This window comes from Fistularia commersonii, chromosome 2, assembly GCF_037954325.1.
Source record: "Fistularia commersonii isolate RoL2024-O1a breed Wild chromosome 2, RoL_Fcom_v1.0, whole genome shotgun sequence".
Taxonomy (NCBI): Eukaryota; Metazoa; Chordata; class Actinopteri; order Syngnathiformes; family Fistulariidae; genus Fistularia; species Fistularia commersonii.
Genome location: NC_141285.1, coordinates 21,344,895 through 21,362,345, shown reverse-complemented (window position 1 = coordinate 21,362,345; position 17,451 = coordinate 21,344,895). Strand labels below are relative to the sequence as shown.

Sequence of the window (17,451 nt, the reverse complement as noted above, 5' to 3'; positions counted from 1 at the left end):
CATTACGAGCACACACAGTATGTTACAGGTAGATGATGTTACACAGTGGATGCTACATATATAGTCAAACCTTTTAAATGAACTGCTTGATCGAAGCGCTGCATGTAATTTCATTGCTTCAGTATGGCTCCGTGCAAACGGAGGGCAACGTTAGAGGTATAAAAACATCCGAACGCCCCGCTCATTTAGTTGGAAGAAAGCTGAATAGCAGGGATTCACACCAGCAAACGTCGCTTTGCCATCAACGCCCAAAACGAAGCCGACGCTCGTCGCTCAACGTATTCGAGAGTCGCCCGCGAAAACCTGGGGGACATTAAAAATCCATGGAGCGATCGAGCATTTCGGGCGTAACTTTACACCCGCGTCTCTGCGCCCGCCACAATGGCCGGCCTCCGTCCGTCTGACTTGAAGGGAAGGTAACTGGAGCATGGGGGGGGGGGATTTCAATAGTGCTAATTTTAGCCGCTTGGGCTCGTTTGAACACGGTGTTACATTTCCGTCTTCACGCGTGTCCACCCGCGACGGACACGCATCGGACGTCCGACTCCATTGTCGGGAGGGATCTCCGCTGACGCGGGCCCGTTTGGATGCGGAGGTCATTTGAGACGACTCCTTTCCTGTATCCGCAGGTGTCGTCCGCCGCGGCGTAAGCTGAATATCAACCTCCGTGGCTCGTAAATATCTTTGATGCTATCTTCCGCGCATCGAGGGGGGGGGGGACGGAGCGGGGGGATGAGCGGCGTGGATGGGATTATTACCGCTCGCAGACACGTAGACGTAACATTCATTTTTCTCTTTTTTATTCCTATCTAATATCGCCTTTGTTTATCTGAGCTGCCTGTTTGATGCATAATTTATCCCTTCCCGCTATCCATATTCAGACGCGAGGAAGGGGACGTGGCGATTTTTCGTGGCGAACGGCGGTCTCGAATGGCCGCCGTTTGCAGTGAACCGAGCGCCCGTCGAAAAAACACAATTTCACATTCATCGGCAAACTATTACAGCTGAATTGTTTGATAATGTCAAGTGAGTCATTTTATTAAGCGCCAAATGTAATCACGCGGAGGGGGGGCGGCGTGAATCGGAGCGTGCATACGAGTGTTAACACCGCCGTGGGTTCGGGGTTATTACTGCGGCGGCGAATGTAAATTCGCCTCATTGATGGAAAACGCTGAGCTGAATCAGAAGTGCGAACCACAAACAAAATAGGCTGTTTCTACCCCCCCCACGGCGCCGCCGCCGCCGCCATCTGCACACACACACACACACACACACACACAGTCGCATTTTTATACCCCCCCTCCCATCTGAAACCCGGATTAGATCCATGAATAATGGATTTATGTAAATGTCTGATGGGTATAACTATAAAAGATGAGAGTGATTGAAAAGGCATTTTGGTAGATTGAGTTACAGCGGCCTGTGAGTTATGGATGTTTTCAGTGCAGCGAGCACAGAATCTAAAAAAAGCTCTTTTTTTTTTCCTTTTTTTTTTCTTCCTCAAAGCAAAGAGGTCAGTGTCACCTCCATATCTGAGGAAGGCATTAATACAGAACCCGATCTTGCCATTTGCTTTTTATTTATTTATTTTTTTTCTTGAAACATCAGTCAGGTTATTACACCCAGTGGTCAAACTATCATTGACTCCCGAGTCGCCCGGGAGGGTGACCTCAGCGTTTACCATCTGTGTAATGAATCATCACCGCCTCCTTCATCAAACATTGAATCGCTGTAAAAACGCGCATAAATGTCAGCAGGCATCTACGATCAGATTATTCACTGAAGCGTGTCAACCCTCCCTACCCGACTACTGCATCATGCATATGTCAAATAACAGTATGTATTGGCAGCCACAGTGCAGCCCCCCCCCCTCCTCCCGTCCCTGTCCCGGCTTGTCAAGATGGATCAGAAAGTGTCCCTCTTTGGAACAAGGGCTCGCTGTAAATCTGTGAAATCCCCTCCATGCATCCGCAAAATCGTGCCTTTTCAAGAACGGAGACAAAGGCTGTTTTTTGTGTGTGTGTGTTTTTTTTTTTGTCTTTTTTAAAATATGACTGACAACTGCGTAATTGTTTCACTGTAGCATTGCGGGAGAGGGAAAATAACGACGTTTTGTGAAAAGGGGGGCTCGCAGCCCCGGAGCACAAATGTGGGAAAAAAAAAAAAAAAAAAAACAACCTCCCGGCATTAATAATTTATCTAATTTTATAAGGCAATTTAGCAGTCACTTGAAGTTGCCATGGTGACAATAAGAAGGGGGGGGGGGGTATTTTGAGACAAATAATGACCTATGCAAAACCCACTCTCGATAAACTTCACTCAAAAGTAAACGAAATTGCAGCCCGTGCCGTGTGTGATACATGGCCGAGGCCTTAATCTACGCGCCGCGCCGGGTCCTTTCCTGCGCAGGACAAATTAAGCTTGTTAATATCGATGTAAAACATCTGTGGGCTGTTTACCGTCCGCTGCCAACGTGAGCCAAAAAAGCGCCGCATAATAGCCCTTTGTTTTGATTGCTAATGTCGAATTCATAACAGTTGTCAGGTTAAGGTCGTAAAAGATCCGAAGGGGGATGCGAGGGGGGGGGGGGGCGAACACTCACGATACGCTCCGAGTGCAACCCAATCTGTTTCGCGCTAAATCCCCCTTCAATATTGCTTTATTTCTCGGCTTACGTCAAAGATTCCGCCTCGGAAAAGGCTTTGAAGACTCGCTCTGTTTCTGAGGCGAATCATATTTGTCCAATAACCGCTTGGCTGGCTGCAGCTGTCGGGGCCGCGGCGGAATGAGTCATGTGTTACCCATTTAAGTCCAATTTCTCTAATGCAAACGCCTGACATGTGTGACTCCGCCGGGGCCCCGCGGTCGGAGCCGTGTTTTCTGGAGAGCCTTGGCCGGGGCTGGATGACCATTTAACCACCTGCTTCACCCGTGACCTGGACTTTTTCATTTATATTTTTGCAGCGGGGGGGGAGGGACGGGGATGGGGGAACAATCCTGTGTTGTTCCTGATGTGGCTTCAAATTGACCGCAGCTGCCATGAAATCCAATGAATAAGCAAAGATGGGACGGATTCAGCTTTTTTTTTTTTTTTTCCCCCTAAAAAGGAGCACGGAGGAAAATGTGAGCAGAAGGAAGGGAAGGGAGGAGGGGGGGGGGGGCGAAATCGTTTTCGCACCTAAAAATAAATTGGCACGCCGATGCAGCGGCTAATTTTAGTCCCTCATGCTGTACCTTTTTGTTCAGCGGCTCAAATGTCAAGTTGACTAATAAAGGTAGGAGTGTGTGAAGCCGCGGATTGGACTGCCACCTGTTGGGGTGAGACAATAACAACATGGTGGTGGCGGTGACAGCCGGATCACGCAGGATTACCGCGGGTAATTTACGGCCCAAGATAATAGCTCGGGTTATTAATTAGCCACTCTGGCAAGGGAGGAAGCCGCTGGTCATAAACCGCCGGCCTGCGGCTTTGAGTTTCCTGCACTGGGGGAAGCGGCGAAGGAGTCGTGCTGCTGGAAAGCCATCAGGTGCAAGCGCTGGAAAAACATAGCTCCCAACTTAGTCGAAATAAAGTATAAATGACATGAATGTCTCATTCAATCATCATCTGTGTTGATCATCCTGCACTAAAAGTCATGTGGCATTTCATTTAGAGACATATTCTCTCACTCATTCATATCTCATATGGAGAAATGGAGACATAAATCTATTAATTCACTCATTCACACGTCATATAGAGACATACGGCTGTTCACCCTCTCATATGAGACATTCACCCTCTCATTGAACCTCTCAATGAAGCTTCTGCATGTTTTTTGGAAAGGATATAGATAGATAGATAGATAGATAGATAGATAGATAGATAGATAGATAGATAGATAGATAGATAGATAGATAGATAGATAGATAGATAGAAACACACATGTATATTATACAGACATGTATATACACATATATGTGTGTATTTATGTATGTGTATATATATACACATATATATATACATACATTTATATATAGATATATATGTATGTATATATATGTGTGTGTGTGTGTGTGTGTGTGTGTATATATATATATATATATGTAGCGCTTCATGTATGTTGCACAGCATGAAGGACCCTGGTTGGGTTTCGACAAGGGGACCTTTCTGTGTGGAGTTTGCATGTTCTTCCCGTGTCTGCGTGGGTTTCCACCGTGTTCTCCGGCTTCTTCCCACAGTCCAAAAAACATGCAGCAGGTTAATTGGAAGAAAATTGGGAAAAATTGCCCCGAATGAGTGAGTGAATGCTTGTTCGTCTCTGTGATTGACTGGCAACCAGTCCAAGGTGCGTCCCGCCTCTCGCCCAATGACAGCTGGGTTAGGCTCCAGCATCCCCCCCCCCCCCCCGCCCCCGTGGCCCTGAGTGCAAGTTAAGCGTCAGACGATGGATGGATTGATATATATCAAGGCGAAGACGCCTGCGTCTTCGACCTTCTCCTGTCAGGTCAATCGCTCTCAACCCGGCTGTTTGCGTTTGAACCAAGCACAGGAAATGAATTGCTATCTGTTGAACAACACCTGCTGGGGTGGAGGTGGGGGGGGGTCAGGTCATCCAAACACACCGATACATTACTTTCACTGGGTAAGTTGTGACATGTGTTGCTCCTTCATGCACTCGATTACATTATTATTGTATTTTTGTATGACGATATAAATCACCCCCTGATTGGTAACGCCCCCGCCAGTTCGAACACCGAGCCCGGCAGTGGGCTGGACTTCCCTCGGTGTGTGTGTGTGTTTGTGTGTGTTCAGAAGGCCAGCGCCTCTGTGTGTGAGCTTTGTCTCCCTGCCGATTGACGCAGCTGCATATAGAGGGAATCAGTGTTCGGGGGGCCGAGTGTGACGGCGGCTTCCTCGCCCACCGCCTCGGTTCTCATCCCCGCAGCTGAGTTCAGAACAGACCCCCGCCCCCCCTCGCTGGACGACACCAGGTCTGGGTCTGATGCTGCGTAGCTTCCGGCATCAGAGGGGCGTTTGTGTCCTTTATGACTGACCGACTGTCTCGCTCTCGCTTTGAAGGAAATTAATAGCCGCAGTAACTAGTCTGAGCCGGATCACCCCATATAAGGCTTGGGTCGAGTGAAATAAGCGACTCGGGGAAAAAGACGTGGAACAGAGTGGTATTTGTATAGTATTTGTAGTAGTAGTAGTAGTAGTATTCGCCATATTTTGAATACTGAGAGTGACGTGGGTTCGATCGCTTGATTAAAATGCATTCGGCTCGCGGACAAGAGGTTAAAGAGTCGATCGAGCGATGGCATGTGTGAAATTGATGGATAAATACTGATGAAAATAAGATAAAGTTGGCGCAATGGTTTGCGTGGGTTTCCTTCCACAGCCCAAAAACATACAGGAGGTTCATTGGAGATGATGAATGAATAAAGAATGAAAGAATGAAAATATCAGGAATGATGATCCAAAAAATTAAAGAAAAAAAACTCAAAAAGCAAGCATAAAAAAAACAGCAATCAGAAGTATTAATGTCTCTTTTTATATCTATTATTATTGTACTGTATTGATTTATAAATATTGTTTTTGTAATGGTTTTATGTCTTTTGTAACCTGTCCTGTGCTGCTGCAACACTCAAATTTCTCCTATGGGGATCAATAAAGTATTATCCTATCTTAAGTTGGGGAAAAAAATGAAATAAAATACGGTGTCCCCCATTAAAATCCCCTCAAATTAATTCTGATATGTTATTTTCCAGTTATTCAAAGGATTCCAGGTCTATCAATAGCATATATAACTAGCATGGTGTCCGTTTTTATTCCCCAGCCACACACACAATGAGTCACGAATGCGGCACAATGATACTTTTTCTTTCTAAAAGGACAAAACCAGGCTCTTTCTTTCTTTTAAAAAAAATGAGGCTGCGTCATCTCTCTCTCTCTCTCTCTCTCTCTCTCTCTCTCTCTCTCTCTCTCTCTCTCTCTCGCTCTCTCTCTTTACCAATTTTTTTTCATTTTCACTGACAGTCCGCCTGCGAATTCACGTGATGACGGGCGCTTTGAAACAAAGGCAGGAAGGGTCTGTCTCCTCTCCAAGGTCACCGGCCGCTCTGCTTTTTCCTCCCTGGCAGCCCGATGCAACGAGCTGCATGGAAATCAGCCTCGTGCCTTGCACGTGTGTGCACGCCAGGTAGTCGTCATGCTGCGTGTACATTTCTTCAGGTGTTGTTATAATGCAGGGGCGGGGCAATTATTTTGACTGGCGGGGGCCGCATTTCTTATTTAGTTTTTAAGCCAACTAGGTATCATAAAAATTTAACAAAATAAAAATTGCAATCTTGGGGGATTTTATTCCAACGTTATAATCATGAATGATCATATAAATGTACCGACATTATTTTGACATTATCTGTAATCATCCATACAAAATCAAACAAATGGAAAAAATAAGGAGTGGCTAAATTCAATATCGATTGAAAATATTCAAAGAAAATAGTTTGGCGGGCCGGATAAAAAAGCAAAAGTGGCCGAATGTGGCCCGCGGGCCGTAAAATGTCCGGGTTTGTTCGAGAGTGTGGGAAAAGAGGTGTGTGCTACCAGGTGGAGAAAAGTATGTGCATTACATTAACATTTACATTACAGTCATTTAGCAGATGCTTTTATCCAAAGCGACTTACAAAAATTGCAATTCAATAACCGAAGATCCAAAGTACCAGTAGTCGTTATTCAGAAGTCACCACCTTATAGCCATCTCAAAACCATATACCTTTACATACATACATTAATTTCTTCGTTTTTTGGGGGGTTTTTTTTTGGGAGGGATGGAGTCTGGTTTGGAGACGCTGAAGGCTGCAGGGATGAGGATACCGGAGTGAAAAGGGACATGAAGTTTGGGGAGAAGAGGATGCAGAGGAGATGGTTGGACGGATGTGTGTGATTGGCCGCGGCGACCCCTGACCCCTGGGAGCAGCCGCGAGGGTAGGAAGAAGATTTCAGATTCTCCGTTCAAGTTCCAAATCCAGTTGCTGGCGTTTTGCCCGATCGAGCCACGTTCGCGCAGCCGCCGGAGGATGGTCATCCATCCATCAGACTGTACGACCGTCTGGGGCCGAGCTAATCAAACAAACCCGACGGCCATTAAGTGTTTATGTAAACAGGCATTAAAAGTAATGGTTCAGATGGCACCTCTGGCAAATGACGGTTTAATATTTTTAAGTGTGTGAATAAACCAGCTCTGGGGAAAAACAACCATGGGGTTAGAACTAGGGCTGCTTTGTTTTGTCTTTTAAATTTATTTTACCGTCAGCTCTTGAGCTTTTGTTTCAAGGGGGTTGCAAATTAGCCCTGGCTGGAAACCGCGACATCCGCTTTGGATCCGATGGGAAATAATGTTTTATGCATTTGTCCGCCATTCAAGAAATGTCTTAAATACAATTGACACATTTCAGGGACTTGCCTCCCATGTTAAACTGAAATCCCCACTAAGGTTGAGAGATTCATTCATTCATTCATTCATTCATAGATATGTTATTTATCAAGAATTAAAGGTCATACAACATACAACTATTTACTCCCTCGTTCACATGTCAGATACAGCAAACAAACGCTGCTTTCAGGACCAAATCGGCCCACAAAAGGAGTTTTCAATCAAATTTTGAATCGATCCGCGATCAAGCAAGAACACGGAAACAAACAAACTTGCAGGCTTTCCGCGTTTAGGTGTCTCAGCGTAGTGGGAGTCATGTGTGCTAATCCGTGTTGTTTACATCGTTCATCGTTTTGTTCTCCAGTTATAACGCTTTTTTTTTTTTTTGCTTTTTTTTCCCAGGATGTTAGCCTTCATTACGGATCCCAAAAAAACTTGAGGGCACATGCTAGTGGTGTTAAGAAGAAATTATTGATTATATTTGATCTGAAGAAGGAAGAAGATGCGCTAAAGACGAACGATGAGTTAATGTCAACATTAATGTTGACATTAACAAAGCAAAGGTCTCAAGTCTTAGAAGTATAAAAATTATTGTTAGCTTGGATTAATGAAAGCCAGCTTGCTGGAGATAGCGTTAGCGCTGCCAAGAGTCTCATGTCCCAGAAGGCTTTTTACTTTTGCATGCGGATTTAGTAAAGGAAATGCGAGTACAAGTGCAAGAAGAGAAAGTGCAGTAATGATTGAGGTTACCTTTAATTCCTTCCTGTATTTTTTCAACAAATAAGATCAGTTTCAAAGGAGTGTAGTATTTTTTTTTTGGAAGCTGTAGAGTGGATCAGTGGGATTTATATTGATTTCACTGAGAAGAATTGATTTGGTTGCCGAACATTTCGGTTGGCAAACGGAGTCAGAGAAGGAATTCACTTCGTAAGCAGAGGGTCGACCGTAGAGACGACCATTCAAACAAGACTTACAACCGTTCACTCCCTCATTCACACGTGTAGAAACATACAACTCCTTCACATGTTACATGTTAGAGACACACAACTGTTAATTTACACATCATATGGAGATATATTCAAATATATATAATATATATTATATATTCAAATCAACCCCCCCCCTCCACGATCCCAGGCCAAAACCCACAATCAATATGATTACATATTAACTTGGAGTGAAGTTAGCGGTTACATATTGGCACATTAATGCACAGAAAGTCACCGCAATAACAAGCAAAGTCGTAGAAGCAAAAAGCGTCCAGGGGTTAAGACTTTTTATGCATGACCACCAACCCGTGTAAAACAAGAGCCCGTGTGGGGGCTTGTGTGTTTACTCTGTAAGGGCAGAGCGGGCTCGGCCCGGCTAGACCTTGCACGGGGGGATTCATGAGATCTGTGATTAGAATACATGATACGGGGTTTTATGTCGGCCTCCAAAATTTCGAACCATTTGGCGGCTAATAGGCAATGACAGGGTCAAAGAGACGCGGAAAAAATTTCCCACGTCCTAAACGAGCGCCATCGAATTTATTTAATTACGTATATATAAAAATGTGTCTGTGTGTATAACCACTTTGTCACTTTAATATTTTTATTTTTCCCTTTAAATGTGCGTTGTGTATATGTATATGTCTGTACAACATCCGTGAGTGTCAAGTCAGACACCTTAAATACAATGTATTATCATCATTATTATTATCATTATTATTATTATTATTATTATCATCATTATTATTATGAAGTCATTTTATGAAGTCATTTAAAAATTAAACATTGCATACATATTTATTATTTAAAATAAATTCGCTATGCAGGGATGGAGCTGCATTAATAATAAATTAAGTTTAAAACCGAAGTTCCACTTACATGTAGATTATCAATGGGTATTAATGGCCTCCTAATGTAGTCTAATCCCATTAATACGGTCGAGAGTTATCGATTATTTTTGTTTTTTGTTCCTGATTTGTGGAATCGGATGATGTCATTCCTCGTGAGAGTGCCCGGATGTAGAAATGCTGGGGTGAGAAAAAAAAGGGGATGTGGAGACAGTGGGGGAGCGCGCGCACGCACGCGCACACGCACGCCTCCCTTGTGGCGCCTCCTCAGACGTCAAAGCCCGTCTTGTGACGTCACATCATCACAGCGCTGCGAGTGGTATGACGTCAGAGGGCAAGGACTACGTGTGCACGGTCTTTTAATCAAAATAAATAGTTTTTTTTTTTGTGCCTGCGCGTATGTGTCGCGCGCACACGCACGCAGGAGGGAGACGGATTTTGCATCGAGCGCCTCACAAGGCGGGATGAACGGCGGTGCGTGGACGCGGGGCGACGCGCGGGGTGATGCTGCCCTCTCCCGCACGGCCACGGAGCCGCCACGCAGGCCGCAGAGCTCCCGGGGGAGACGCCCGCGGAGCCGCCCGACCCCCCGGGCCGATCCATGGTCCGGGACGCGGTCGTAGGCGGGTCTTCCACCTTCTGGACTCCTAAAAAAAAAAAAAAAAAAACCCGGAGGGAAGAAAAAAAAAACTCCTGACAGCTTTTCCTCCAGGGTTCTGCAGACAAGACTTCATCTTCTTCTTCTCCTCCCGCAAAAACCCCGCACGATGACCCTCTTCAACTTCATCTGCGCGACCGTAACCCGCTCCCTGTTCGTCCTGGTCGCCCTGATCGGCGTCTGGAGGGTGACCTGGGTGAAGAACGACAGGACCTTCTGGCTCCTCACCCTGCTCTTCGTGCCGCTTTTGCTCGAAGCTCTACTGACGCTGCTGAGGCGCAGTGGGGAGTACTTCAAATGGTACGCTGAGAAATGTGTTATTACCGCGTTATTATGCATTATAAATGTGTAATAACACCAGGTAGGAATTTCTTTGCGCCTCTACAAGATTTTCTGTTTTTCTTCTGCTTTGCGAACTTGTGAAAAAGGCATGGCTTCTGCACTGAAAGGTATGTGCACTGAAATCTGCTCAAAACAACAACAACAAAAATAATCAACTCGGATTTTCTCATGTGATGAGACTGATGAGATTTACTCGTAATGCTAGATGGGAAAGTTCGTCGGGGTGAAAATTTAAGCCTTTCGCATTTGATATCCGCACCGTTATCTCGGACGTCCCTGCAGGTTTTCTCCCCCCGTCTTCCTGTTTCTCATCAGCATCATCCCCAGCATGTGGATCCTGGAGATCCACCACAACCAGAATAAATCCAGCGACCCCACGGTACGCAGCATCAGACACCAAAATGATCAACTAAAATCAATCCGGCTATGACATGTCAGATATCGATTGAGATGGTCTTTTGCAGTGTCAGCGGCTCAACTCCTGGGACAATTTGAAGAGACTGCTCAACTTGCTCGACTTGAAACACAATGACACGACGGCCAACGTACAGGTGAGACGAAACGGCAAAATATAATCGTCCAGTTGGTTTTTGGGGGGCGGGTACACGTAGATTGTTTATATTGCGACTATAATAATAAACATGAATCCACTGTGTACTCGTATGCAACTTTATGAGCAGCTTCCTCGTAATTTTGCACCAACTACAAGACATGAGTGTAATGAAGGCTTCAATATTATGCAGAGCGGCTGGGTTTGTGGGAATCATCTGTTACGATAAATCCACATTTCAAGTAGAACTCTTGGTATTGTCTGTTAAAATCTTTCTTTTTCTTGGAAAGTTTCTTCGAAAAGAAACTTTCCATCCGACCTCTGTTTTTTACTGTTTTTTACTCATTTTGCTAGCTCGTGGGTTACATTTTTGGCGCTCAAGTGACCAAAAGATTCTGTTCATTTTTCAAAATAGAAGATTTTTCAAAGTAGAGATTGTTCAGACTCAGATAGTAAATACAACGGAAATAATTGATTATTTCTCGGGCGGCCCGGAACCAATTGATCCACGGGCCGGTACTGATCCGCGACCTGGAGGTTTGGGACCACAGCTGGAGAGCTCTGCGATCAATCACTCTCTCATTGATCATATGGATGCAACCATTCATCCTGTCATTCATGCATCATAAAGAGACATACACACATTCACTCTCAAAATGATGCAGCCCTTCATCCTCTCATTCAGTTCATAGACCAGGAGTGGGAAAACTACGGCCCGCGGGCCACATCCGGCCCGTTGATCTTTTTAATCCGGCCCGCCAAAGATTGGTACAGAATTCTTGCTTGATGTGAATGATTGAATGGATAAAGCTGGGAGCTCAAACAGGAGATTATTTCATTTTTGGAGCTACTTGAGAATTTTCCTGAGCTGAATGATACAGACTGGGTTTGTGATTTTTAGCCTTGAGCGGACATACTGACACACATGAATGAGCTGAACGTGAAGCTATAAGGGAAAGAAACGATTTGTGCGTCAGAGCCTTCAAAACCAAATTTGGTTTTATTTTCAAAGCAAATGTAAGACAACGTTCAGAAAAATGTCAGACGAGTCTGATATGTACTGTTAACGTATGCGTTTTATACATATACATATACATATACATATACACATACACGTAAAAAATACATATACTTAAACATATACATGTACATATACACATACATATACTTATACATATACATGTACATATGCATATACATATACACATACACATACATGTACATATACATATACATACACATATACATATACCTATACATATACCATTCCCTGCAGTATGGAGTACATAATGTCTGAGGTGCTGCAACCTGCTTTGACTTTTAAGCAGTGTGGTTGTTTAGAAACCTCTTAGCTGACTTCCTGTTTATCGGCGTGCACGTTCCGGAGTGGACGTCCAGGTGGTTATTGAGGTATCTTTTGGTGCACGGACTCTCCATAACCAGTTCCTTTCCTTGGAACCATTTTTGAGGCTTGTTTCAGTGAACTCAGGAAAAGGTGGAGCCGGCTTTCCTTTCCACTATTAAATGCACGGTTTGATGGTCTCGGGGATTTGTTTATTCTGCCCCGCTTGCAAAGCAAACTTCCTGCCTGCACAATGGAGGTCATCAAGTGGATCTCACATCGGATAACCCGGGGAAACGCTAAGTCTCCTCCAAATGCTTTAAATAGACATTGGTGCTGCTGGAAAGTGGATGGCGGGAAAACTGTGATTTGTGAAAGCGTTTTACTAAAGGGAACCATTCTTGGTCATTGTGAGGCTTTGAATGAGTTATCAAAGTTCAAAATCAAGGATTTTGTCATACTTTGTGCAGGATTTTGAGTATCCCGACCATTTTTAACACATTTATTTGATTAAATATTACATTTGGCCTCAACTGCTCAAGCGAGAAATGTGTCCTTTTTCTTGAGGCGGCAAGAAGAAGACCAAGAAAACAAAGTTCTCCTTGGCTTTTAACATTTTCACACCAAGCGAGGAACTCAAGTGCGGAACTCTTGCGAAGTCAAAGGCGGCATAGAGATCGACAACCTTACACGGTGTTTAACGTCTGGGTCGAGATGTTCGACATAGATCTTCATACTCCTAAAAACCATTCAACCATCCTCCAATCACATGATAGTTCTCGGACACTACCTGAGAAAAAAGGGCCTCCCCCGTATCATGCGTGGAGATTGAGCTGCAAGAACACTACGCCATTTTTGTTGTCGTGGAGACAAAGTTCTTGCTTTTGGCGAGATGTAGAGACCTTTGTTTACCTACTGAGGTGACAGTAATGGCTGTCAGGTGTGTGTATGTGTATGTAAATATATATGTGTGTGTTTGTGTATATATCTATTGTATGTGTTGAGGCATAAAGGTGTCCATTTGTGCATCTTAGGCCGCAGTTCTTTGACTTTGTGGTCATGTTATCAGACTTGCGGCCGCATGTCCTGGACACTCGGGTGAAAAGAGGGTCGAAGCTGTCAACCAATCACCATCCAGAGCCTTTCTCAACTTCTCCCTGAAAACCACACAACACTCCTCACTTTTCAGCTTCCGCCACTTTGTCCTCTTGATCTTTCTTGTCACCGGAGTCATCCTACAAATCAGCATCCTATGCTGTCTGGCTACGCTCTCACCTACCACTACTTTGCAGTCACTGATCTCTTTCGGGTTACCTCGTCTGCACAAGATGTAGTTTACCTGAGTGCTCTGACCGCCACTCTTATAAGTTACCCTATGTTCCTGTCTTTGCTGGGAAAAAGTGTTCACTATAGCCATTTCCATCCTTTTTGCAAAATCTACCACCATCTGTCCCTCTGCGTTCCTATCCTGTATACCAAATCTGCCCATCACTTCTTCATCCCCTCTATTGAGTGCACCAACATGCCCAATGAAGTCTGCACCATTTACCACTCTCTCATCTCTGGGGATATTCTGCATCACTTCATCGAGCTAATTCCAGAACTTCTCCTTCTCCTCAAACTCACATCCCACCCGCAGGGCATAGCTGCAAATAACATTGAGAATCACACCTTCAATTTCCAGTTTCAGGCTCATAAGTCTATCTGACATTCATTTCACCTCTAGGACGTTCCTCACAAACTCCTCCTTCAAGATAACTCCTACTCCATTTCTCTTCTTGTCAGTACCATGATAGTACAACTTAAAACCTGCTTCTAAGCTTCTAGCCTTATTAACCTTTCCACCTGGTCTCCAGGACACACACTATATCCACTTTTCTTCGCTGCATCATGTCGACCAACTTTCTACCTTTTCCTGTCATAGTTCCGCTATTCAAAGTCCCTACTCCCAGTCCCAGACTCTTGCCTTTCCGCTTCTCTCTCTACTTCCGAACACGCCTTCCTCCTCTCGTTCTTTGACCTACAGTAGCCCAGTTTCCTCAGGTACCCTGCAGGTCACCCGTACCAATGTTATGTTTGGTTTTGCCCTTCCTGATGCAACCCTCTGCATTTATCCGGGCTTGAGACCGGCTCAGGGAAACATATTCATTTTTCTTTTTCATTTATAGTTTTCATCTAGCGTTGTGAATTGCTGGAATACCCAGCAAACACTGGCGTACTTGTTAGCGACAATTAGCGGCTCGTGCGAGTTAATGCGTGATTTGAGCAAAAAGCAAAAATGTGGTTCGATGATTTTTCCTCAGTAAGAAGGTGTTGCAGAGACCTAAAAGATCCATCTCAGGTGTGCAGCTATCGTGTTCTCCCCTTCCAGGATTTCCACGACATCAGCAGAAACCTGCTGTCCGTGTGCTCCAACGAGTGGATCCTGGCTCTCCACCAGATTATTCTCATCCTGGTCATCGTGGGGAAGTGGCTCCTCCCCACCGAAAATAGCATCTCCAGGGGCGAACTCTCCCAGCTCCTCCTCGTCTTCGTCAGCATCGCCGCCGACATCCTGGAGTTCACCAACGAGACGTTGGCGGATGTCAAGTGGGTTTGATTACAACTTGTCGCCTCGCCGTTTTCGGTCAGATATTTGGAGACGCCTGATAATCCCAATAATCCGGTTCATCTGAAAATGGATAATCAGCAGAGGTGCTGAGATGTTGGGTGAATGAAATCCATCTGCCGCTTTACCATTTAATCCTTTTATCGGTATAACGAAATTAAAAAGATTTCTGCAAAACCTGACTCGAACAATGTTGATGACAAAGAACGTCGAGGAAACCTCCATCTCTTTGACCAGCGCAGTCTTGCATGCAAATGTTAACACTCTGTCTCGCATGGAAATCTTTGTATCATATAAATATATATTTACATGTGTTTATATTAAAGAGAAACATGTGTGTTTTCACCAGGGAGAAAAGCCCCCAGCTGGTCTATATCATCCTCGCTGTGTGGACGTGGAGTATGTTACAGTTCCCCCTGCATCTAGCCGGTGAGCAACGTTTGAAGAAAAATGTATCACATCTAAGATGTTGCTAAACATGACTATAAATATGAAAAAAAAAAAAAAAAAAAAGAAAGGTCATCTTTCAACAAGAGCTCTGTCGGAAAGCCGCGAAAAGCAGCTAGCTAGCCCGAAAGTTTTTTCCTTGGCAGAAATAAAATAAAAAGCCGATGGGATCCTGCTGCTGCTGACGCCTTCCAAAACAAACCCATGCCTTCCAAAAGCCCATTACTTAGACAGTTGGCGTGTTTATGCAATTTCTTTGCAAAGTCCAATGTGTCCCCGTGGTGTTAATGTTTCGCCAAAAGGTTATCCAAAAAACGGCATAGGAATCGGTCAATAAGCTCAGGCGCAGCAGGTGAAAGTCCGTCGGATCGGCTTACGAGTGGTAAACTACATGTATGACAGGCCGGGGAAGAAAGCGCAGCGTATTCAGAACAATTCTTCCGATAATGACGTCACCGACTGAGAGTTGCGTTTCATATTTTAAAACATGGATGTTGAAGACTTGCAAGACGCTGTTGCTCTTTACTCAGGCTCTTCGCTTCCACCGTGCTTTTAGAGCACTTAGCCGGAAAGATGACGCCCCTCCTCGTTAATCGAATTTTCCCTGATGCCTTTAAGGCCCGATCCTCTTCGGCCCTTGGAATATCCACGTTGCGTTTCGTCCAGAATTCTGACGAATTTCAGTGTCGCACTCACGCCATCATGACCCTCAGCTGAGGGTACAGTTCATTCGAGGGTTGACTCGGGCCGTTTCTAATCGAGGATGTTTTCTCCCTTGCTCTTCACATGTTTTTTTTATGCATTATAGTTTGAAAACATGAAAAATCAAAAACAAGTAACGGATCGGGTCCGAAAGAAATAAACGCTTCGCTTTTCATCCAGAAGCTAGTGCTGAGACATAACGGGAGATTATGTTGAGCAGGTGTCCCGGAATGCTAATGTTAGCGGTGGCTAACGTTTGGATAAGCGAATGTTGCTTGGCTAACTTGGCAAAATAATTGACGCAGGTTTTTTCCTCCCTGGACACGTGTCTCGTGTCCCTCACAGTGGTGAACTCCAGCTTGGACAGTGAGAATGAGAGACACCAGAATGGCACCTTCCTGATGAGGCACGGCAGAGACATATGGAGCATCTTGGAGGCCTTTTTCCTTCAGGACGGGCCGTTCCTGTTGGTCAGGGTCACAGTCATGACCCACTATGATATTTTCCATCAGATGCTGGTTTTCTTCACCATCAAGAACTTCCTGGTAGTCATACTGAACATCTACCGCTTAGTGTTCCTATGCATGGAGTACAAGGAGTCCCTTAGCGCCAGCCCCGTTCCCTGACGCAGTCCGGTCAGGAAATCCGTTGAAGGGGTGTGGCGGTGACCTCCTCAGGAGGCGTCTCATTGAATAGTCGTTTCAATTTTGTAGCCGTTCACAACTTCCTTTTTTTACTAGTCTTAATATCCCGCTTTGAAAATATGCTAGCTACTTTTATTCAATTCTGGAAAGCTCGGTAGGGCGGGGAAACAACCCTGTGCCTTGACCTTAGGGCGGTGTGGGGGAAAGCTACCGAAAACCTCAGTGTGCTGGGAGACGCCAGGAACCCCAGGCAGAAAATGGAAGTTGATAGAGGTTGTCAAAACACGGGCGTCCAATTCAATGTCTTCATCGACAGCGGAGCAGGTCGGGCTGAAAGGAGCTCTGAATTGTCCTTGGAAATGTGTGCCTTTTCACCAAAACCGAAGTAAATACGGCAGGTATTTACACCGGAGGATTAGTGCCGCCGCCGGTCCAGGGCTTCCTCCTTTCTTCATCAGTCGAATCCGTCAGATCTTCACTCCGTCCGAAATGCATCAGCAAGTCTTTCTCAGAAGACCCGAGTGCTGCACTCAGGAGCTGGTGTACAAATCTCTCCCCCGAGAGTCTCTTATAACTTTTTCAATTTCCTGTCCGATAAGAGCCGGCCGGACTCCGTTATTAAAGACAAACTTTGCAGGATGGAAGGCGAAAACAGCCGGTAAAATCTTAAAAGCCCTCAGATACAACTTCAAGACAGAAAGGACAATCGGGCTTTGGCCTCTAGGTGGTGCTGTCGGGTTTTTACTCTGTTATGAAGAGGAATAATTCCACAGTTATCGATTAAACGACTGGACAGTGTTCATGTGTGATGTTGCCTTTTCTGATATGTTTGTTTTATTAAATAATTTCCTTTCAATGAATTCTGTTACTATTTATCAGAAGTGTTGCATAAGGGAAAACACAGAG

General features: G+C 44.9%; 1 protein-coding gene across 2 annotated transcripts; it reads left to right on the top strand.

Annotated features, from left to right (window-relative positions):
- The first annotated feature begins 9,731 nt into the window (after positions 1-9,731).
- Positions 9,732-17,402, top strand: LOC147236705 (transmembrane protein 26-like). 2 transcript variants are annotated; one of them, XM_086162399.1, is made up of 7 exons: positions 9,732-10,210; positions 10,339-10,359; positions 10,535-10,631; positions 10,717-10,803; positions 14,516-14,733; positions 15,102-15,181; positions 16,247-17,402. In XM_086162399.1, exons 1-7 carry the CDS (start codon positions 10,020-10,022, stop codon positions 16,525-16,527), a joined length of 975 nt encoding a protein of 324 aa, XP_086018525.1. In that variant the 5' UTR covers positions 9,732-10,019; the 3' UTR covers positions 16,528-17,402. The 2 variants fall into 2 exon arrangements, with proteins under 2 accessions (XP_086018525.1, XP_086018533.1); XM_086162407.1 differs by lacking the exon at positions 10,339-10,359.
- The last annotated feature ends 49 nt before the right edge of the window (positions 17,403-17,451 follow it).